The sequence below is a fragment of the Falco punctatus genome, assembly GCF_963210335.1.
Source record: "Falco punctatus genome assembly, chromosome: 1".
NCBI lineage: Eukaryota > Metazoa > Chordata > Aves > Falconiformes > Falconidae > Falco > Falco punctatus.
The window spans coordinates 96353262-96376062 of record NC_137580.1 but is presented as its reverse complement, the minus strand read 5'-3'; the positions used below and the strand labels follow the sequence as shown (position 1 = coordinate 96376062).

General features: G+C 47.2%; 3 protein-coding genes across 3 annotated transcripts; 1 reads left to right on the top strand and 2 right to left on the bottom strand.

Annotated features, from left to right (window-relative positions):
- Positions 1 to 501: 501 nt before the first annotated feature.
- On the bottom strand, positions 502 to 2100 carry SNRNP35 (small nuclear ribonucleoprotein U11/U12 subunit 35). Its single transcript, XM_080370712.1, has 2 exons — positions 1961 to 2100; positions 502 to 1528 (listed from the first exon to the last, which is right to left on the bottom strand). Exon 2 carries the CDS (start codon positions 1523 to 1525, stop codon positions 734 to 736), a length of 792 nt encoding a protein of 263 aa, XP_080226838.1. The 5' UTR covers positions 1526 to 1528; positions 1961 to 2100; the 3' UTR covers positions 502 to 733.
- On the top strand, positions 1962 to 6909 carry RILPL2 (Rab interacting lysosomal protein like 2). The gene is made up of 4 exons (XM_080370506.1): positions 1962 to 2730; positions 3560 to 3711; positions 6063 to 6173; positions 6741 to 6909. The coding sequence occupies exons 1-4, from the start codon at positions 1984 to 1986 to the stop codon at positions 6763 to 6765; spliced, it is 1035 nt and encodes a 344-aa protein (XP_080226632.1). The 5' UTR covers positions 1962 to 1983; the 3' UTR covers positions 6766 to 6909.
- Positions 6910 to 8948: 2039 nt separating this feature from the next.
- KMT5A (lysine methyltransferase 5A) lies at positions 8949 to 22361 on the bottom strand. The gene is made up of 8 exons (XM_080370250.1): positions 19322 to 22361; positions 18918 to 19012; positions 16631 to 16787; positions 14833 to 15049; positions 14067 to 14151; positions 13649 to 13708; positions 12355 to 12545; positions 8949 to 11237 (listed from the first exon to the last, which is right to left on the bottom strand). The coding sequence occupies exons 1-8, from the start codon at positions 19887 to 19889 to the stop codon at positions 11027 to 11029; spliced, it is 1584 nt and encodes a 527-aa protein (XP_080226376.1). The 5' UTR covers positions 19890 to 22361; the 3' UTR covers positions 8949 to 11026.
- Positions 22362 to 22801: the final 440 nt, after the last annotated feature.

Sequence of the window (22801 nt, the reverse complement as noted above, 5' to 3'; positions counted from 1 at the left end):
AGCGGGCACAACTGCCACCACATTTAACCATGACACTGCCCATGGATTATCAGAACATCAGGCGTTTTCTGACCTGCTTACTGCAGCACACATTCCTCTAACACAAAGGAATTACACCCTCCCATGACATAAAAACAGGTTTCTTGTTCCGTGCTGCTCGCTCACCTCACAGAACTACTTAAGGACACAGTACTACTAAAGGTCTCACCTGTCCCAGCGTCTTCAAGAAAATAAAGTCACTTCCCACCAGCTTCTGTTTTGGGGCACATTTTTCAGCAGCTTTGTTGCTATTCCATTACTATTTCTTCAACGAGTGACTATTTCATAAAAAGTATCTATCTCATTAAATGAGTATGGACATCTGGCACATAACTAAATATGGAGCTGTCTCATGAACCCTAATCCAGGCAGCTGGATGGGTATCAAACAAGGTGAATACTCAATTTCAGTGGGATGCCTGTGCACATGGTACATTTCTTAGAGCATTCACCAGTTCAAAAATATTAATACAAAAGTTTATTTTCTCTGAGGAACAATTCAGCACATTATCTTAGCTGCATTAGCGACCGAACTACAGCAAGCTTCTAGCAGGCAAGTCAGAGGCACAAGGCAGGAACAACACAGCTTGTTCTGGGAATGCCACTTACAGCCCCAAGCTGAAGGCAGCATCTACAACCAAAACATTGTAGATGTAAGAATAGGTAACACACCCCCATCGACAAGGCACTGTCACCTATCGATGCTTATCATCATCTCTTGGTTTTCTGGTGTCTCTTTCCCTGCTCCGGTCTCTATCCCTGTCCTTCCTGTCTCTGTTTTTCCTCTCCCTCCCTCTGCTCCTCTCCTCTTTGGAGTCCCTCTCACTTTCACCCCAAGTCCACAACCGCTCCCTTTCTGGCCATCGCTTGTCTCTGCTCCTTTCATGGTCTCGGTCCCTTGTTCTCCAGTCCCTTGTTCCCTCCCGAGACCAGCTTCTTCTCTCTGCTGATCCTTCTCCATAGAAATCATTTTTCATGTTTGGCAAATTGATGGGCTTTCGGAAAGGTCTGTCCCGTCCTCCAAACCGTAGCTGCCCAGATTCTTTTTTGCCTCCAAAACCACCTCCAAGCCTCCGAGGAATCCATCCTTTGAGAGTTCTTTCCAGTTCAAAGTCTACAAAGATCTCGTGTTGATCAATGACCAGCCTGTTGGCGTCTCTGTGGGCCTTCAAAAGAGCACGCTCCTCTTTGTACTCAATAAATGCATAACCCTTGGAAAATCCCGTGACCAGGTCTCGAACCAGACGGATCTTTCTGATGTCTCCGTATCGGGAAAAGACCTCCTTTAACTTCTCTTCTGTGGTCTGAAGATTGAGCCTTGCCACAAACAGAGTGAGGTGAGGATCTCCTGTAACTCCCTTGTTGGGTACATAGCGTGCCAACATAGCCCTCCATATGGCACGGTCGTGGGGCTCTTCATCTGTGCCATCAATGCTCCCAGCCTTGAGGGGATCATACTCCTTTGCTATGGGGGCCCAGTCAGTCATTGTCTAGCAGGAAAAAAAAACAGGCACCGCATACACTCATGGGTGTTCTAGGAACGTCAACCAGTAGCGCAAGAAGCACTTCCAGCACGGCTGTATACTGGTTTGTATCCAAAAAGTGTCACAGACTGAAATAAACCGGCAACATCGCTGTTGGGTTCCCCTCCCGGGACAGGGCCCTGCCGGGGAGCCCCGATCCGCCCCCGCCCGAGGGAGCCCCGAGGCCTGGCCTCGGCCCCGGCCCACCTCACGGATCCCCGCGGCCCTGCCCCGGCCCCGGCCCGCCCGAGGGAGCCCCGCGGCCCAGCCCCGGCCGAGAGAGCCCCGGAGGCCTGTCCCCTCCCCGGGCCTGAGGGAGCCCCGCGGCCCCGTCCAGCTCGAGGGGGCCCCGCGGCCGCCGGCACCCCGCCGCCTCTCCGCGCCCGCCACGCCGCTCACCTCAGCCCGGCCGGCACGGCGCGATGGCGGCCCTTCCCGTCGGCAGCGCCAGGCCGCGGCAGCGCAGTGGGCCGGGCCCGGCCGCGTTTATTTTAACCCCTTCCCCCGCGCCCCACCGCCACCACGGCGCCCGGCGAACGCGGCGCTGGGGAGCAGCCGGTGCACCGCCCTCCCGCCCAGCCCGGGGCCGGCTGCCCAGCCCGGGGCAAGACGAGGGCTCGGCGGCAGGCGCCGGCAGCCACCTCCAGCCACCTCCAGCCCGGCCCGGCCCGGCCCAGCCCAGCCCAGCCCCGGCGGCGGGCGGCGCCTCCTCGGGGGCAGGGGCCGGGCGGAAAGCGGCGCCGGGCCGCGGCCGCCCCCATGGCAACGGCCGGGGGGGGATCGCCGTGCCGCCCGGCCCGGGGCAGGAAGAGGGGGAGCGAGCGGCGGGCATGCAGCGGGGCCAGGGGGAGGGGGAGGAGGAGGAGGAGGAGGAGGAGGAAGGCGGCCCGGAGCGGGCTCTGGAGAAGAGCCCGTTCCAGCTGACGGCCGGGGATGTCTATGACATCTCCTCCGTGGTGGGCCGCGACCTGCTGCAGCTGAGCGCGGGGCCGCTGGGGCCCGCCGCGCTGGCCCGGCTGCAGTTCCGGATCGTCAGGGTGCTGGAGATGCTGGAGGCGCTGGTGACCGAGAGCGGCCTCGCCGCGGAGCAGCTGCGGCTGGAGCGGGACAGTCTGCGGCGGGAGCTGGCCGAGCTGCGGGGCCGGGGGGCGCCGGCCGGCGCCCAGCAGGTGGGTGCGGGGGCTGCCGGGGGGCCCTTCCCCAGCGCAGGGCCCGGCGTGGGGCGCGGAGCCCACCCCACCGCCGGCTGGGTTGGAGGGGACCCTGGCCACCACGGCCCACCCCGCCTGTCCCAGCGGGGACCCTGGCCGCCGCGGCCCACCCCTCCTGTCCCAGCGGAACAGGGCTGGAAGGGTCGCGCCTCGACTTATTGAAGGCCATGAGGCCACTTCCAGAGCGGGGATGTTCAGGGCGTTGGGGCCCCATGGGCCCTGCACCCCCCGACCAAACTTTTAGCTCAGCGCTGTGCCAGCGAGGGAGCTGACACGCACACAGGTGCGTCCCCACAGCGCACAAACCCACCGTGGTTCAGCTCCTGCACGGCACGCCAAGGCTTGTTACTCTGTGCGAGGGCCACCCACGTCTGTGACCCAAAAAGCCCTCACCACAAAAGTCTAGCTGAAATAGGAAGGGAGAATTTGGTTCTCATCTCTCTCTGCCCCAGAGTTCTGGCGTGAGGTTAGCCCAACCTCCGTCATCATCAGAAAAGCAGATAAAAGCAGCTTCTTGGCAAAGTAGATCGCAAACCCTTTGGGACAGAGACTTTGCACTTAGCTGTGGTCACAGTTGGGCCCTGTACTTGCCTAGGAGATGCGGTCACCAGGGCAATACAAAAATAATATGAAAAAACTGTAACCGCTTGAAAAAAAATCAGGATTTTGGTGAATTCACACCACTCCTAAGAATTACCATATCTTTTTAAAATTTGGAGGTTTTTTACTCTGAGTGCTCTGTTCTCAACAGGTTACAAGATTGTAACCACCACCGTTTATTTTACAGCTCAGCCTTGGACCAGATAAAATGGTAATAGACCTCACAGACCCAAATCGCCCCCGGTTCACGTTACAGGAGCTGCAAGATGTACTGCAAGAGCGTAACCAGCTGAAAGCTCAGCTTTTTGTGGTGCAAGAGGAGCTACAGTGCTATAAGAGGTATACCACAAAGTCAGCAAAGAGCTAATAACAATTAGTTCTTGTCTGGGGAGCTTATCAGATCAGAGTATTGTAGGTTTGAGGACTCAGGCTGGGCTAGGCACTGTCCAGATGTGTAAGAGACATCTGTGCTCCCAAGAGTCTCCGAATGAGCAAAGAAAAACAGGGGAACGATGAAGTCTCTACAAAACATCATTTTAAAACTAAACTCCCTCTTATTTTGCACAGTTTGCAGCCTGTTTCCCTAACCGTACTGCTGTAAGCCTAGGTACAGTTACTCCCACCCCACATACAAGCTGGGTTCTTGTGCACGCAAGCTCATCTGTGCACTCCCAGCAGCTGCACACATACTGATCTGAAGCCACGCTACGTACCAAGGAGCACGGGGATTTCCACCTCAGCTTTAGTCAAAATTTCCTTCCTCCTCCAGCTTGCTGTCAGGGGACACTAGCTTTATCTGCTGTTCCTTTGCTCCCACAGCCGGTATGGCATTGATCTAGAAAACAGAATATTAAGCCCTTTCATCCTCATTCAGGATAAGATGTGGGGTTTTTTGTTTGTTTGTTTGTTTTAACGTTGCCGGCAAAGCGTCATGTAAGGCACTTGAAATGTACAGAGCAAGTACTTTCAGAAAATGATTTTGGTCTTTCTAGAGGGGACCAGCCCCTGAGAATCGGTGTGAGCCAAAGGGTAGGATGCAGAAGGGCCTTCCTTGCTCTCGGTGCTACAAATTAGTTCACCTGCAAGGCTGCTCTCCCCCAAACTGCCCCTCATCTTAGGTTGTATTATAAACTCTGGGGCAAGAAACCACACACAAAATGTCTGAGTAAGATTTCAGTTGAGATATCTCTGCAACAACCTCTTGGATACAGTAAGCCCACCCTTTGCCTTGTCTATAACGGGCAGGTTGAGCCAAGTAGTTAAAATTAAATCCAAGAAGTCAGTTTACAAACTGCTCAACAGCACTTCTCACAGCACAGCGGGGCACCACTTCCCCAGCTCAGCTCCCTGCCTTTGCTGTGCAGCCATTGGAATGGCTTCTTGCTTTGATTTCCCAGCTGTGTTACACAGCTTATTACAGGCCAAGTTAAAAATTAACAGCATGAATGTTTTCAGGTTTTGAGTGATTTAAGTCACAGTGCTGTGCACCCAAACAGCGTGTCAAGGCTGCTTTTCAGTTCAAGTAATTCTGTGCAGTTATCTCCTCTCATGACTTAAAGCCAAAACCCATCTTCCCTTTAAATGCTGACATAAAATCCTATTTACAATTGTACAGCTATAAAGAGTAGTTGTGCAGTGGAAGAGAATAAATATATGTTCTAAAATGTCTTGTGTATACTGGAAATAAGCTCTATATAGCACAAGGTAACTGACATCCTCACAGAGAGTGGCTTATAATGACCTGTGATGTTTGAGGATTGCATTTTTAATGATGATTTCCCAAGTAGAAGCTATCGTGCAGATATTTGAGCTCTGCAGTGTCACCTAACAGCTCATACTCCCATTTTCTAAGAGGAGAATCTGCCTCAGAATTATACTATGCCTGACATCCCACCATTTTCTCAATACTCTCCTGTATTTTTATTTCCAACGTCCAGACAAGTGTTGCTTAGCTACTTTCAGCCTCCAACTACTGCAGTCACAAGCTTTGACCCACTCAGCTCTCGAGATAAATGAGGTCAGCTCAGAACTGTAAATTGGCATGCTATGAAAACATTGTATTGCATGCAAGCTGGTAAAATCTAACCCCATTCCAAGCAGGAGAAATATCATTTGGTATGCCTGAAGCTTTTGCCTAAAGTAAGCAGTTACTTTACCTTGTAGGGTGTAGCAGCATCAAAGTAGGATGACAAAACCTGCAGCTCAGGCAAAAAGCCTTTCTTTTCTCCTCTATAGGATGGAAAGACAACAGCCACCTGCTTTGCAGGGAAGCTGGGAATCTCCCATCTGTCCCCAGCTGCATGGTGGGAGCCTTTGTGGCTGTGCTGAACACAGATCCACCCACACAGAAATTCACCATTTGTGTCTGCACCCTGTTGTCTTTGGACTTTTGCACAAATGTGTAATTACACAACCTTTTCACTCCTGTTTACGATTCGCCGTTCCTCCTCTGCGGAGAAGCATGCTCATGACTTTTTTAGTGTTCTCATTAAAGCATAGCCTAAGCAAAATTACATCGCAGTATTTAAGGAAAATAAGAGCAATTCATTACAAGGAATCTAGGCTGCCACCCCTGTCCTGTGAACACCCATTTGCCCGTGTCCTAGGCTGCCCAGTGCAGAGTTTAACATGCACAACACCATGCCATGCACAAAGCCACAAAAAGTAAACCAAACCACTTCTTTTCCCAGTGGGATCATCTCACAGAGAAAGGACCAAACTGAAGAACTGGAGAAAGCCACCAGTGGCAGCAGCCCTGGCACCAGCAAGGACAGCGAAGAGAAGACAATCATCAAATGGCTGTAAGTTTCTCTGCATCTTTTTTTGACAGAATATGGGAGAATATGTCACGCTGCATACTTGGTAGATCCAGGGATGAATTCTGAACTTTAGCCTAGTTGGCTGGATATTGTTTTCTCTTCCTCTCCCTGTAAAATTAAAACTCAAAAGAGAAATCCTTTCCAGTGGCAAAAGCACTCCACAGGAAGGCAACCTCCACCCAGGCAAGCAGGGCAGTTTTTCTGGGTTTTTTTTTTGTTGTTGTTTGGTTTGGGTTTTCGTGTTTTGTGTTGGGTGGTTGTTTTTTTTTTTAAAAAAAAAAGCATTTCAGAGCACAACTGCACAATACTCACCTCCCCTGCTAGCACATTAAGGCTTTGCTGTGGGAACATGCCAGCCGTCCCTGGAGGTTTGTTCACATTGTACGCAGTACCCACAAGCTCAGGCTGCATCCCTGAAGCTCCCTAAAATAGCAGAACACATTGACACAGCTGTCTCGCCACATGTTCCTTCTTTTCCAGTTGTATGTGGTTTTCTTTTTGGTTTTGGTTGGTTTTTGTTTGTTTTTTGTTTTTTGTTTTTTTTTTTAGGTTCTCTTTTAAACATGGAAAATGAGCATCCTCAAGAGCTTCACCACTCCTGTTCAGAAATGGCACTGATGAGACCGTCTAAGGTGTTAGGGGAGTCAATGATTGGAAGAAAAAGCATCAATCCTACTGTAGAGAATAAGCAATCTCTTAAAAATTGTTGTATAATATTCTTTCAGAATAGATTTTACTTTGGCTACTTCGAAACCGTTTAAGACTTACAAAAAGTGTCTTTCTGAAGATTCCTGCCAGACATTACCCACATGTAGAAAATAAATGTTTATACAAAGGTGGTTTTTATTCTTACTAAGAGCCTGTGATGATCTGTACTGCCACTTATCCATCCTTTCCACCTATGAAAATGCTCAGCCCAAATGATTTTGCAGGATGAAGATACTTCCAAGAGATACACTCCATCCACATGTGCATTCACAAAGGAGTGCCAGGGATTGAGAACCCATCCAAGTTGCAGTCCCCGCTGCTCTTACACTGAAAGTCATTAGAGAACTGCCTAAATTAAAACCCAGCATTGCTGTTTGTTCTGTGTCTTTCTCTGGATTAGATGGGCAATACACAGGCTGCAGAGGCCTGTCACACTCCACCCCACCCAATGAAGGTGTAGTTGGCCAGTGGGCAGCAGAACCCCTGCACGCACAGGGGTGGCTGTTTGCAGTTAAGATGAAAGGCAGTGGAGAAGAGCACAGCAAGGGAAGAAAAGCTGCTGCATTGTGCTCTGCCCACATGAAGGACTGGTATCTTTTCAGAGGTGCAGGCATGCTCAAACTGGGGCAGATGCACCAAACATTTCATTTCTGACAGCAAAAGGGCTCCTGTGGAAGACAGCTGTATTTTTCATAAGCTCTGTTCTTTCAATCAACTGTCACAAGCTGTGTATCAGCCCAGTAATGAGATTTATCATTAGTGGAAGCATACAGGACAAACAGAGGAGTAGGGGGAAAAGAGCTTGAAAGATACCAATTAGGTTCCACATTTAGAAATGTAAAATTTCTAAAGCAGAAAGGTCTGAACAGACATAAAAGGAGCAGTGACAGGAATCAAACTATGATCTTACTCACTTCAGAAGCGAAAGCAGGCTCTGAAATCTTTTGATTCCCTCATACACTAGCAGCATGAAAAATATAGGACACTTCACGCATCTGCGCAGATGCACAATGTGAATGTGGCTCAGCAGAAGGCACAACTGCAGTCTCCTTTCAGAGAGACTTTGTTAGCAACTGTACACATTAGCAAGGCAATGTCAAGGATGTCTGACCTGAGCAAGTTTGTTTACCCAGGACACTGAAATGCTAAAGTCATTTTGCCATCTTCAAAATATTACTAAGCTTTGGCCATGTCCCTGTAATGTATTTTCTAGAGCATGGCAGCTGGGAAGGAAGTTATCGCACTTCCTTAGCAGAGGCTTTGTGCTTAGAGGAGGTTAAAAAAAAAACCAAACAAACCAAAAAACAACAACAAAAACCCCACAAGACACAATCACACATCAGCAACAGCCAGGATTCAGCTGGGAGGTGTAAGAGCTGTTTACATGTGCTCTGAACTCCATCCCCTTCTGTATTTTGTCCATAGATGTATTTTCCAATCTCTTTAAAAACCAAGGACGGGGGATTATGCCCCAAAACACACTAATCCCTGTATTAAGTCTTAATTAAAACAACTTCAGGTAATAAAATTCCACAGATTACACAGCGCTGCGCAAAAGTAACCTGCCACAGAAACACAGAAGACTAACATAGCCCTAGGCCACTCCTGGCGGTTAGTGAAGGAGACAATAATGAAAGCTACAATTATGCTTTTCAGTTTATCATTTAAAATGTGATTTTAAAAGAAAAAAAAGGTGGGAGTTCACTAGTCAGACAGGAGAGCACTTCAACCTTTCTGGGCTAGTTTTTTTCTGGAACCATCACAGTTACATCCACTTTGGTGCCAAGTGAGCTGCACAGCTTCTTTATCAAAAAGGGAGCAAATTCCTTGGCTACAGCTGTGCAGAAGAGGCTACAGTCCTGTTAGAGCCACCGCACTGCCTCTGGCAAAGCCAAGCCAGCCAGGCATCTTTCCCTGCCAAGTGCTTTACACCTTGTTAGAAAAGGAAACCTTCCTATAAGGCACAGAGATAAAAATCCAAATGGCATGTTTATGTATGTGAAAAGTATTTTGATATACATCAGTTCCTAGAAAAGTAAGGGATACATACACAGTGCAACATCAGCTTTATTACCGTCTTCCGATGCAGTGCTACTTGATTACCAGTTAAGCATTTCAGAGAAGACAATTTTCTTTCTATGCAAAATAGGGAGAGATCTTCCCACTTTGTTGTTTACAAAAGTGATGCTGAAGAACAGAGGTTTTAAGCTGTTTAACCTGATAGAGAACAGGCAACTGTTTAAATTAAAAAAAACACACAAGGGAAACATTTTATTCCAACTTTGACTTAAGGGAAGTGCTCTATTAAAACAGGACACTGTACACACTGCTGTAGTCTCTGTTACTGAGACCGGAGGAAAAAAAATAATCAATGCCAACTCAAATAAGTCGGCCAACAAAGCTTACCTGTAACTCAGTACATGTAAGGTAACAGGTCTCCAGTTAATTCTTCAGAAATGATGAAAATACACAGGCTTTCTCTGATGAGCTTGCCTTGTGTTAAGTGGTAAATAATATAAAGCATTTGATGGCTAATGATTTTCACAGCTTTCTTTCAAAATGCTAATGATCTGCAATGGAGACAGGTACTATAGCAGCCACTTCATCAATAATAAATATATTCTTTATTTTACAGAGACATTGTCTTCAAGTTTTTAATTTAAAAAATACATCACTAAGCCACCTCTCTTGCTGCTGGAACGCACAACCAGGATGTTGTTGCTATCTGACCTATCACATAGGCAAGCATATAAGATTGTCCTAGATGGCATTAGCTGAAACAGCAGCAGCCTTCAAGACATGAGGAATAGAAGACATTAACAGAGCCACAGATCCCTTGCTGACATCTTCCAGCAGCAAGTGTGGCTGATGGCTCACAGCCATTTTCATCTACACACATGCCAAGCCTGCCTTGGCAAAAATTCCAACTGGTAAGAATTCATCTTTAACATAAAGGACCTGCATTGTATTGCCCGCCTATATCACAGATTTTGGTTCCCCAACAGTAACATCCACATCCACAAGATGCTAAGCACTCAACTCCCATTTCAGACAGTGGGACCAGACCGTGCTGGACAGACCTACAGGACCAGGCAATAAGGAATCTACTTTCTTCATTGCATGAACTCCATCATTACAGTTTGAAGCTGCATATGAAGATTACTCCTATTTTTGGAATCGCTATGCTCTACTTCAAGCATTCACAGTAAATAAATAGCTTCTGATGTGGCTAATTAGCATAGGAAGGTAATAAAAAATTTTTTGGAGAGCGCTTTTCTTTTTACTTCTTAAAAATCCTCTGGGAGACCTCCAAGAATCAGCCATCAACTATAAAAAGGTACCTTCTTAAATTCTAGGAAATAATGTCAAACATTGATTCTCACTGTGAAGTTCTATCTTCACATTTCTAATCAGTATCAACCCAGTCTATCAAAATCCATCCTCACTGGGCTTGGAGTCATTTCTTTGAAGAAAGCAGCCAATGTGACCATCTATTTCCCTCAGCACCAGTACATTTAAAGTTCATTGCCAACATGAGATAACAACACTGGAAAAAAACTGGATCCCTACCACAAATTATTTGAGAATGATAGTAGCATCCATCTCAGAGAAGCCCATCAGCACTGGGTTGTAGAAAGCAGTCTGACAAGCAGTCAAGCCATTGGATGCCCAAGTCAGAGTACAGAAGTACATCTGCTGTCATAAAGCTAATGCCAAGTTCATCACCCCAAAAAGTGGAGCGTGAGATTTCATTGCAAAAGCAGAAGCACTACCCAAGTGATTACGTTTCTCTGCCAGTCTTTGACTGCATGCTCAAGTGGCACTGTTCACTATACAGAACCATTCAAATTTTAGGGAGGGTTTCCTTTTATGATATAAAAGTTTTGGCAATCTAAGATCAGTTATTCAAGCCTGCCCGGAAAACTGTAATAGGTATTTCAATACTGCAAAGCAAAAAGGTAGTTTTTAAGAAGCTCAGAACACCATAAGCAGTCCACTAAGAAAGCTGATGGAAGTGAGGACAGTGGGGGGGGGGAAATCCACTGACTCCTTGCAGAGCACTCGGTCAAAAAAAAAAAAAAAAAAAAAAAGAAAAACAAAAAAAACCACCAAAGAAAGAAGATGAATTAGTGTTTTAGCCATGGGTGAGCTTCAATGGAAGCTTTGCTTCTGTCTCCATAGTCGTACAACAGTTCTTCACCTGCTTTGATGTCTCTGGAAGCTATCAGTATGAGATGAGGCACACCATCAATGTCATGAAGCTTTGTTTGACAATTGCCGCATTTGCTGTGATTAATCAGTCTTCCCAGACGATTAGTTTCTTTTGTAGCATCAACACTGAAAGAACAAGCACAGAATGCAGGCTTGCTGCATATCACACAGTCATGCTTGTGGACAAAAACCAAAGGGCAAATCAGATAAAGAATGAGGAATCCACACAAGGCTTGAAAAGCAAAGGAAAATCAGAACATTACAAGATATTTGTATGATTAAAGAGACAGTACATGATATAGCAATGCAGGGAAACTAAAACAATTCTAGGAGATTTTTAAGTTAGCAGAAACCCCAGAAAATGGAAACCTTTGGACTATGTTTTTGAGCTGCCCGTTCCCAAGCAGCTCTCAACTGTTTATGAGAAACAGCAGAATCCAGGCGCAGAATGCCACCAGAAATGCTTGATACCTTAAATGCCCTCCCCTCAAGAAAGCTGTGTCCAAGCTAAGTAGTATCTACCAAGTAAGCCAGCCAGAGTCTCTGCTCACATGGAAGGCAGAGAATGCCCAGGTACTACATGCCCAACTTCCAGAGACCTGGATACTAAAGCTCTAGTGCCCCTCATTGCACAAAGAATTATGATGACAGCTATCATCACAGCATCTAGATTGCAAGTCACTTAGAATACAGGGTGCTTCAAGGTAATTAATACACTGGGTGACACACACTCCATTATCCAGCAGTAGCAGCCAAGGAGGAAAGAATGTCGTCTGAGAGAACTGGAGTCTGGGGCAAACAAAACAGCAAACAGTGACAAAGCATGCATGCGGGGTATGTGTCAAGTACTAGAGAAAGGAGAACCAGTCAAAGACAGTTGAAGGAAATGTTTCTCTTCCAGAATTTATCCACACTGCTTTCCAAACAAAACCCTTGCAACTCAGGAACAATAGTTAATTTTACAAAAGAATAAATTTAGGCAGAAGTCCACAGCACAACTACAAGCCTCATCCCAGCAGATACAACCCTCCATGTAGCTTGCGTTGTACTTCAGGGAATAGGGCTTTAAGTCACTTACCATTCCTTTCTGCCCAGAGGTACAGGAGGCTCTTGGGCCATGAAGCAGTGCTCCAAAAAGATTTCCTACTTCACAGTTTCCATTTAAAAAAATTTTGCATGAAAACAAGAAAAGACTTAACAGCATTTCAAGCCTCTATCACTCAGCTATCACAGTGAAGCTTACCAGTACGTTTTGCTGAGGTACTGAAAATAGTACATATAGCAGCCTGTGGATGGATCTTGAGCATACACAGCTTCTCGCTTTTTAGCATCAGTGATCTCTATGAGATCTCCATGATATTCAACTACAAATTCTCCTCGACTAAAATGTTTAGTAGCGATTACTCCTCTTCCTTTGCCATCAATGTAATCAATCTGTTGAGTTGAAAAGAAAAAAAAAATCAGCTGGGAAATTAGAAAGTATTTACATGACTAAATATGCTGTCTACTAGGAAATGAATGATTTGTCATTAAAAATCCTACAGCAGGGTATTTGTGTGTATTGCAGGCAAAGCTGTAGAAGCACTACACACAGCACTGAGGGGAAAAATATAGGACTGAGTTTGGGACACCTGAGTTACCAGGTATTTTGATACAGTGTCTTCTAAGCAAAGAACTAAGGGTTACTTTAAACCACACACACAGAAGAATTACCTGTTTTCTCTTTTAAACTACCTATTAGCTGAGGCAGTAAGCTTTTCCATTTCAAGTGCACCATCAGCATGCACAGGTTAAAAAGTTAGCTGAACAGAAAGATCGATCACAGAAATTACATTTATCACCCACCAGTATACTTTACTATTCCTGCCTCCCCCTCTAAATTGGACAACACCAAGAAAGTTCTCCTATCTCTGTTGTAGGTGTGACAGTGTTAACTGGAGGCTGTGGCTTGTCAAGAACCACAGCTCTTCTGCACTTCCAGCAGCCATTTCTGCTTTCAGTTCTAAAAAAAAATGGGTGATCAGAGTAACCTAAACAGTAAGTACTTAGTCCCAATAACTAGCATTTGCTAGCAACAGGAGGAAAACCAGTACAGCCCATTATTCCAAGAGCCATAGCGAAGACCCCCAGAGACTGGCTGTAAACAGGGTAAGAGAATTTGTTACCATACAGACAGTATATATGGGTGTTACCTTTTAAACATATGACAATTAAGATGCTGTACCTAATGCCATTTCTGGAAGCTAAGTCAGAAATGAGATACTGAAAGGAGCAAGTGCATTTTCAGTAAAGCTTATAAAGCCCCCTCTGTATTTATGACTGAGGCTGCACATACATATTCTTCAGAGCCAAATATTGCCCATCCAAAAGGAAAGGCAGTGTGCTCCAGTTTCCCTGCACTTACATCTTACTGCCAAGGAACCGCAGCAGTTCGGAGACCGAGTTATGCTACTTTCCACTTAAACAGTATATAAAAAAATTAACAGCAAGATGCTGTATAAACAGTACATGGCTACATGGGTTGGCACTGCAGTTACCTTCATTCCTTCTTCTTTCCCACTAGTAATCAGCTCATCTATTTTCCTCCTCTCCTCAGTCTGCAGAATAAACAGGAACAAACAAAACCACAATATTGTTGATAGCTTTTGTAGCTTATTCTATAGCTGAAAGGAAATTATTAGCCAGTGACACTCATTTTTCCAAACCATCCTATATTTCTAGCATCTGAATGGCAAAGAGACAGATTTGGCCCCCTCCCTCAATATATAAGCAGCTAGATTCTGTCCTGGAAGGACTGGATCAGCATTTCCAAATTTTAAGCATGTTCTTAACAATAATTCCAGTGCACAATACTACTTGTATTTCCCCAGTGGAAACCATTTACAGATAGTTACACACCCAGTGTTCAATTAACCAGCAACATTTAAGTTATGTTATTTTAATGAGATGCACTACCTCCAACTCAGATTTGCTCTTCCTGGAACTTCTTCTAACTGGGTAATAATCTGTCACTTTTCGATTTGGTGTTCTTCCTTGCGTTCTAAGGGATAAGAGAAATAGAGAACACCCATATTTCAGACTATTCGTGAAGTTACACCTCTAGGACAGAGGTGTCTGTAAGAAATTTTTATCTTCAGCTTGGTATGTTGATAAGAAACACTGATTCATATCAATCACTTCTTCAGCACCCTTCCCTTTGAGCCAAAAGCTACACCCCCTTTTCCCCCCCACGCTATTTCCATGACCCTAGTACTAATGCTTTAACAATAAGAATGAGAAGCCATTGGAAACCACTGAAGGTCATATTACAGGTCTGAAAACCCTTCTGTGCCTTACCAAAAGGTGCTCTAAAATTTAGGTCATGAAAACTGCTTGGCAAGGAATTCATTAATGTTAGGTCACATTACCCCAATATCATGAAAAAGAGTATCAGCACAGCCAGGAAGCCTTCAACTGTTCTGTTCTGACAAGATGAATTCCTATTTGTCTACAGAAAAGTAGGTCTTAATGGCTCATTGATTTCTTTTTCTACAGGTGATCAGCAATTATTTCACTTGAGGTAAAACACACATAAACCATTTGCTTAAAAAAGGCAACAAAACAAAGAGTAACATTAGTTACAGGTCCGACTGTGGTTCCTGAAGGAAAAAAGCAGCTCAATGCCTCCTAGTGCAAAAGGACACAGAGCAGTAAAGCTTTCACAATTCCAGAAGTTACTTACTTTCTCCGTGGTCCACGTTTTGCTTTAACCATCTTTTTCTGAGCTGGCTTTGCATTGGCCTCATCAGCAACATCCGAGGGCAGGGGTGTCTTCGAAGTTTCTACAGTTTCTTGGTTTTGATCAGAGGAGGGCACTGAGGTATTGCACCCACCTTCTTTATCTTTCTGGTCTTCTGGTTTCATAGCACCTTCAACTATACTGCCACCATTCTTTTTTTCTGGTGACAGGAAAATAAAGTAAGGCTCTGAACTTAGGATCAACTATACCAGAGTGCTTTAAGTGAATTCCAATGGTTTCTAGTCCAAGTTTCTAGTTCTGTCAAACAGGAGAAAGAGGAAGGGAATGATAAAATCTCTTTCTGCTAGAACTCAGATAGGCTGTTACTCAGCTTTTGACTAGTCATTGCTACGGTACGCATGGTGCAGAGGGAGGTGTGAGCAGCGCAAGGGAAAGCGAAAACAGAGCACAAGTACTTTGGCACATTAGGTTTGCAGCTGGGAGTTTTCCACACCTGAGCATGCAGCACTGCACCTTCAGCACCGTGTCTGAGACAACCGCACAGCTTGCCACTCTGTGCATCTGGCATACTAAATTATCAAGTTGCCATAAGCTAATCAACATCCTGCACTGAAGAGGAAGAGGAAGGCTCTCTGGATCCTGCACTACTGTAATCAGTTGCAGTAGATGCTGGTACCAACTGGCCAACAGAGACAAAAAACCACAGGAGCTAAAGACCAGGCACTTACAAGAAGTTGATCCCTCACACAACCAGCATTTCCTTGGCTGCATGCATCCTACCTCGATACAACCACATCATCCTTTTCAGTCAACTGATTTAGAGCTAGGTGAGCATAGTTTAAAGCTCAATAAAATTTTTATTTAAAGCAAATCACCAGGTTTAACAGTCCCATCTGCTGAGGCAGATGCTTCTGTCTCACTAGAGAAATGATGCACAGCTGCAAGGCCACCGCAGTGGGACAAGCTAAAGCCATCTTCACTTTCTTGTCAAAACTGGGGAGCTAAATTAGGAGCTAAAGGCCCCACATTAACAGACAACCTGACACTCCCTATGATGAGTGGGACTTAAAATACCTGCTTGCTAAAAATGTTTGCATCAAAATGTTTTGACAAATTACCAAGGTTATAAAATCCACCTTTAAACACAAGCCAGCTTCCTGTCCTCCCCAAACTTACAGAACATTCCATTTCTAGTCACTACAGTGGAGCATCTCGGAAGCCTGGCACTCAGCATCCAGAGTCTGTGCTCCTCCTTCTCACTGCCTTTATTTCGTCCTTAAAATTTAAGAATTGTTTCTTCTTCTACCAGTACCTCTAACTTCATACTCAATTTGACTTTGAATTGCCTTTATATAAATTAGCATAAAGTAGTCATATTATAGAATAAACCAACCTTAGGTAATAAAACAGCCCCCCAGAAAAAAACCTAGACAACCTGCCAAACACTGACCTGAAGAAGCAGAGTGGCAACAGAATTGCAGGGAGATCAGGGCATAATGACAACGCAAGCATTAGCTTTTTATATCCCCAGAGACAATACAAATATAGCCACACAAAAAACCAAAGGAAAAGTCACCTGGCAACCCTATGTCCTAAGTTTTGGAAAGGGTAAGGACACCCTCAGCTTTGTAGAGTTCCACATTGCCAACAGACTTATAGGACAGGGAAAGCAAAAGAGGCCAGGGGCACTGCCTGTTCTTCTTGACTGTGCATTCAAGTTTTCAAATTGGGGATGGGGGAGCACATTTAATGAGGCAAGCAATCCAAAGATCAATCTTACCATCTCCTTTCCTGTAGGTTTCATTTAGTGTTTTGCCCTGACATTTCACCTCGTGATACATGACAGAGTTTTCTTCTTGAAGCGGGGGGCGAGCACCAGGAGTTTTGTTAGGATTCAGGTAGCTGCAGATTTTGGATTGACCAATAAACACATTCTCCTAAAACAGACCCATACAAAAATCAGTACATCACAGAGATGTCAGGAACCTCAAGCTGGTATCCACAACACGCTGCAAAGACCAGGGCTGAGAGCTGACGGGGCTAACGCAAATTACGCTGCTTTAATGCATCATCCTTACTGCTATTGTTGCTATTTCTACCAAGTGAAAACATAACAGTGGTAAGCACTTAGAGAGCTTTACTAATGCAAACTCTCAGTCCAAGAGGACTTTCATACAAAATGTGGCAGGATGACATAGTCATAAGCAACTCCAGCCTCCACCCTGTGCTTCACAGTATGAACTCTGCTGCTAAAAAAAACCCCAACCCTGAGCCTCTCAGGAGGAAGGCAGCCTGAAAATATACAAGCCAAAAAAAAATACGAATAACACAGCAAAAATTGCCCAAGCTTAGAACATACCCCTCCTAGTCAGAGAGGTATGAGCTTACCCAAAGACTCTCAAGAGGTGTCAAGTGTTACTGCAGTTAATTATATGCTCTGCTGAGCAACACAGAAGGCAGGAATCAGCTTTGCACAGTTTACCTTGAGTGACACCTCTCAGTGAAGTCCGGATGATAAACAATGCTATCTTTTTATCCATTATATTTCACAAAAAGCAGAAAAGTTGTTAATGGCAAAAGAAACATTAAAGAGTCAATGCAAAGCACTTAGGCGAAGCCAGGAAAGTGGTAAAACCCTCTGGCATGGCCAAGCACCACAGAGGCCAGGGTTTGTACACTGGCTCAGGCTCCAAGCACACCAACAGTGCACGGTATCAGATTTAGCAGACTTTAGTGGAGTGGTGTCACCTTTGCTTTCACGGTCTCCTGCCACCTCACTAAGTTTGACTGGGCAGAGTATATAGGACACACAGATCTCAGCCACGAAATCTGTGTCCGGACAAGCAGATGCAGCTTGGCCAGAATGAATTTTTCTTGGCTATAGTTTGGCTTAAATAAAAGCAATTTTCAGACACTGCAAGCCAGTTAAAACAACAAAAACATGCTCTTTTTCTTTTTTTTTTTTTTTAGAAAAGCGCACAAAGGTTCCCATTATTTAAAAATATAACTCAAATATAGCTGACTAAACAAATACTCCAGTATACATAGTCACACAAACACTAAAAAAAAGTAAACAAAGCACACAATAGAATACATGGGATAATTTTAATTAGTAACATCATAACGAGTAACAAATTTAACACATACATAGTTCACACACAATATAAGACCAGTTAAAGGCTCAAATCTTAATGCACTTATAAACTTTACTAAAGGTTAAGGTTACAGTGGAACAGCCTGAGGAGAAGCAAAGTTAAGACACTCCCTGACCCCCAATATTGCTGAAAGGGCTATGAAAGACTTGCTTATTAAGAAACCGGGGGGATTGAAGGATGAAATGGAAACACTCCATTTTAACAACTGCAAGCAGCAAACCCTGAGCAGCCAAGTTCTCGGGGTTCAATAGAGTTTAAATATGGGGATTTCCGCAGCCAGCCAGCAGTGAACTGCAGGCAGTCCACCTGCCAGCAGAGCCTGCTGGCTTTGAATACACCATGAACAGGAAACGAACTATTTCTCCAGCACAGCTATGCCCCCCAACCTCCCCCACCCCCCAGCTCCCTGCCTGCTGCCTCTTGGCGCTACCGAGACGCGGCTGCCACGTCTTTGTCTGTGCCAGGCTTGAGACCCTGGAGAGCAGAGATATTTCTCAGCCCAGCAGAGCACGTGAAAGGCTGCTGAGGAGCTCTGGGATTTGATGCAACAGCAACCATTATTTCCCAGGGTGGGTGGGTGTGCTAAATGCAGTGACGATGGCCCTCCGGCCACCCGCCTGGAACACAACTACAGGACCGGGGGACGGCACGGAGGGATGGCCCAGGCCGGGGCCTGGCTGCCCGCAGCTGCGGCAGGGGCACGGGGAAACATAGAAAGAGCCCGATCGCCCCGAAAGTTCACCGGTTTTTGAATGATCGGGGGTGTCCCGGCGAGCCGGCGCCCGGGGCCGTGCGGCGCCCCCGACAGCCCACACGCCGGTTCGCTCGCACCGCGGCGGGGGACGGAGGGCGCAGGAGACCCGGGGGAGCCGCCCGCCCCGCTCCGCTCGCCCAGGCCCGGGCAGTGCTTACCCCGCCGGCCCGGGGGCGGCCGGGGCCCTTCCTCTCGGCGCTCTCGGGTCTCGCCTCCTCCGCGCCGCCCGCCCTGGCCTTGGGCATGTTCTTCCCTAGGAGCAAGGGGGGAAGATGGGCGCCTGAGCCATGTCCGGCGGGGCCGCCCGCGGTCATCGCCGGGCCACCGCGGCCTGCGCCATGTTTAAAGGGCTGGATGCGGCAGGGCGAGCCGTGGCGGCCCAGCCCCTTCCCGGCGAGCTGCGCACACCGCGCGGGGGAGGAGTCCCGCCGGCCCCGGCGCCCCGCACCTCCCGGGAGGAGCCTCCGCGCCGCGGAGATGCCCCACGCCGCCCGGCCCACCCCACCCGCCCGCCCGCCCTGCACGACAGGCCGCCGGCCCCGGCCCCGCTCCACCCGCGCACCTTTCGCCATGGCCGCGGCGGCGGGGCCCAGCGCCCAGCAGCCCCCCACGGCCGGGCCGCCCCGGCGGTCCCTGAGGAGCTCCCCCTCCGACAGCAACCGCTCCGCAGGGAGACGCCACGCTCCCTTCCGCATCCCCATTGGCGGAGCCGCGTGCCCGTAACCGCTCCCGCGCTCCTGATTGGTGCGCGAAGCCGCACCCTGCCCTCTCCCTGTCACACGGAGGTGGCCGCAGCTCCCGGGAAAAGGGTTTAAATGTGCGTTCCCTGGGCGCTGATTGGCCCGTGCGAAGAGCAACCGGCGCGCCGATTGGCGGCCTGGGAAGGAACGCCCTTCCATGGCAAAGCCCCGCCACGTGGGTAGGACGCCCCGCCGGCAGCGGGCTCCCCGCCGGGGCCGGTGACACGTATCCCCGGGCGGGGCGGACCGGACCAGGCCGGGCCAGGCTGGGCGGCGGCACCTCCTCCCTCCCGCACCCCTCCGCAGAACAGGGATCTCCGCTTCTGGCCCCCCGCCATGGGCGCGGGCAGCCCCCGCCACCTCGCAGCGGCGATCCGGGGGACCCTTCATTCCAGCGGGGTCGGAAAGCTTTGCCCTGCGAGATGATTAGCCTGCTTTCTGCAGCGTCTAGCTTCAACCTCCCTGGTTGAAATCTAAATCCATTAATCCCATCCTCAAGGCCTGCCTAGAGAACAGACAGTACGCAAGTACCTCGCTGGAGTACCAAACCCCGTCTCGCGTAGACCCCCGCATGTCAAGGCCAGGGAGCTGCCCCCATAGCAACCACCAGCATCAGTGCCCCGCTCACAACACTCACGGCAGGTCTAGTACGTAACACTTCAAAATCAGGAAAGGACGATACAAGCAAAGCCACGGTGAGGCAAGCGTGCGCATGGATCAAGGGACACCAAGTGTTTCTTCTGTGTTAGCGGCTGTCATGGTGGAAGTGAGGGAATCACCACCCAGGGTCTCTTTGGTGCACCACGTTTAGTAGAACAATTATTTTGAGCAATAGCGTATGCCCAGTCTTTCTCCTTACCCACGTTAGCCCTTCCAAGGCTTCTCTAACAACAGCTACCCGTGTGCGCTCAGGGTATGGGCCCACAGCACGTGGGGCAAGCCAAAGTGCTATCACTGAAGTCCCATCTGCAGCCACAGGCCCCAGCTTGTCTCTCGGGCATTCCCACAGCGCCATAATCAACCACTTCAGGATGCCCATACATGTGAAAACTATCCTCTCCCTTAAGAACAGCAGAAAAAAGCCAACCACTGTCAGCTCCAGCAAGAAATAAATGCCCTGAAGGGATGGCCTCATCCTTCCTGGGCTGTCCCTCAGCAGTCGGGGAGCTGACAAGGCAAGAATGTGGTGTGAGGGCGAAGGAGATACTGGAAGGCAGCACAGTGTTTCAGTCTACCCTCTCCTCATGTTGTATTGGCTTTCTGCACAAACAGGCTCCCTGAGAAAAGGCAAAAGAAACCCAGCTCTGCATCGTCACCGTGATTTATGATGTCTGTGGCTTCACTAACAAGGCACATGCGTTTCACTGAAAGGCAACCAAAATGCACGAGGTGTTTTCCTGTAAACTCCACCAGACACAAGGCTGCAGCCAGCTGCCGTCAGCTGGGCATCATGCTGATGAACTTCTCCATTAAGGCAGGTGCACCAAGCTCTCCAGAAAAGCACAGAGCCTTTTGCAGACGCCAGTCAGATTTTTCCACCCCAATTCACACTGTTCTCTTCACACAGCTAGAATGTGACTGGAAAAAAATTCTTCATAAATTAGTAATGCTGGTTTCCTTCTTGCAGCAACTGAGGAACACTGTTCCTCGCGTCTTGGGAAAGCTCTGGAAGCACCATTACTGTGGTGCTGCTCAGCTTTTGGGGGTTGGTTGTTTTTAATATTCATTTTATACGTAGATATTAAACAAAGCGACTTTGCACTGAAGCTGTAGGGCCGCCAGCAGAGGGCAAAGCAAGCCAAGCAATTCCCGTCCCTAGAGCAACAAAGAAAACAACGTCATCTGGAACTGGCCTCTGCTACCAGCACGGTGGCATCACACTGTGAATAAACAAAAATACACCGCCTTCACCCCCTTAGCTCGCTTCAGGGCATTACGACCAAAAAGCCAGTACCGAAGGGGAGTTAAAATGCTTTCCCACACGGCAGGCGATAGCCCAAAAGAGGACGCGCCTGTCTGCAATCGCCCATCACCGTGACTCAGGCTCCGCAGCACTGGGGAAAGCTCCGGCTGGCTCCTACACTCCAGAGGGAGCAGCCCGGCTCCCGAGAGCACCAGCTTTAAAACCCAGTGACCTAAATATTATCTCCGTGGCGCTGCAAGAGCAGCTCCCGAGAGTGCTATGTTTTAATGCAGAAATGTGAAAGCGTTTTGTGGGGGAAGGGAAATTAACGAGCAAGGCGTTGGACTTGCTCAGCAAGGAAAGAAAATCTTCACAGTAAATATCTTCAGTCTAAATTAACATTTCACCCAGTTTAAAAAAAGAGAAAAAAAATCTCATTTTTTTAGGATCGGTTACCTTCGAAATCAAAAGTTCCCTTTCTTTCAAAAATACCAAGATGTTTGTTAAATATTTCTGTCCAAGAGCAAGTTCTTGCTGTAGTTCTCACCCAGCACCTGTCATATTTGCAACTAAATAACTATCACAACATTACACAAATTTTGTATTCACAGGGTGAAATCCTGACAGTTTGCATTTCAGCCACTGTACCTCTCCACTTAGAAAGCAAGTAAAACCGATGCCCTGAGGGTAACTGTTGAGCATCACATTAAGCAACATTATTTTATAAAGTCATATAGTAAAATGCCACTAGGTGCTAACTACATTTCAGAGATTATAAAACATCATTACATTCAGAATAGTATCTACCGATGATAAAAAAGATGCTCTTTTGCTATCTTTTTTTAAAATCATCTCTAACTAAAAAGTGTATTCAGTGAGATGCTTACGTTACACGCCAAATCCGAGGGAAATGGTGTCCTGAAGATAATTCTGCACGTGCTAATTTCATGCCAGGAGGAAGCATCATCATCACCAGTGGGATTACTCACCTCTCCCAGCCGAGGGTGATCATAAACTCTGCTCGCAGGCCTGTCGGGTAGCTATCTTTTCAACTCAAGCCATCAAAAACGTCACTTTCTTGTCACGATCTTACCGAGCTGCTTAGACACATTTAAGTTTAGATACAGCGCACGTGAGCAGTACTTCATTGTGCCTTTATTTGAGGCAATAATCAAGATATTAGCGGCCATTTACATTCTTCTCATCTCCAGCCAGACTCCTGTCCTCTTTTTCACCATTTAGCATCTGAAGCATCACTGCTTAATCTGAGTTGCTTAAATCAGTTTTAATTAACATTGCTTTGTCTTTGAATAGCTTAGCCTAAATCTGTCTAATCCCTTATTGGTTGTTTTAATCCTTGTTAAGTTTGTCTAATGATAAAATAAGTAAACTTGTGCAA

Bases quoted from the DNA above. Each gene is read 5' to 3' on its own strand.
- SNRNP35 (XM_080370712.1), bottom strand. From the start codon at position 1,525: ATGACTGACTGGGCCCCCATAGCAAAGGAGTATGATCCCCTCAAGGCT.
- KMT5A (XM_080370250.1), bottom strand. From the start codon at position 19,889: ATGAAGGGTCCCCCGGATCGCCGCTGCGAGGTGGCGGGGGCTGCCCGC. The intron at 19,013-19,321 runs GTGCGCGGGTGG...CCTTGCTCCTAG, and splicing joins CGCCGCGGCCATGGCGAAAG to GGAAGAACATGCCCAAGGCC. The intron at 11,238-12,354 runs GTAAGCTTCACT...TTGTTCTTTCAG, and splicing joins TACCTCAGCAAAACGTACTG to TGTTGATGCTACAAAAGAAA.
- RILPL2 (XM_080370506.1), top strand. From the start codon at position 1,984: ATGGCGGCCCTTCCCGTCGGCAGCGCCAGGCCGCGGCAGCGCAGTGGG. The intron at 3,712-6,062 runs GTATACCACAAA...TTCTTTTCCCAG, and splicing joins GAGCTACAGTGCTATAAGAG to TGGGATCATCTCACAGAGAA. The intron at 6,174-6,740 runs GTAAGTTTCTCT...TTTTTTTTTTAG, and splicing joins AAGACAATCATCAAATGGCT to GTTCTCTTTTAAACATGGAA.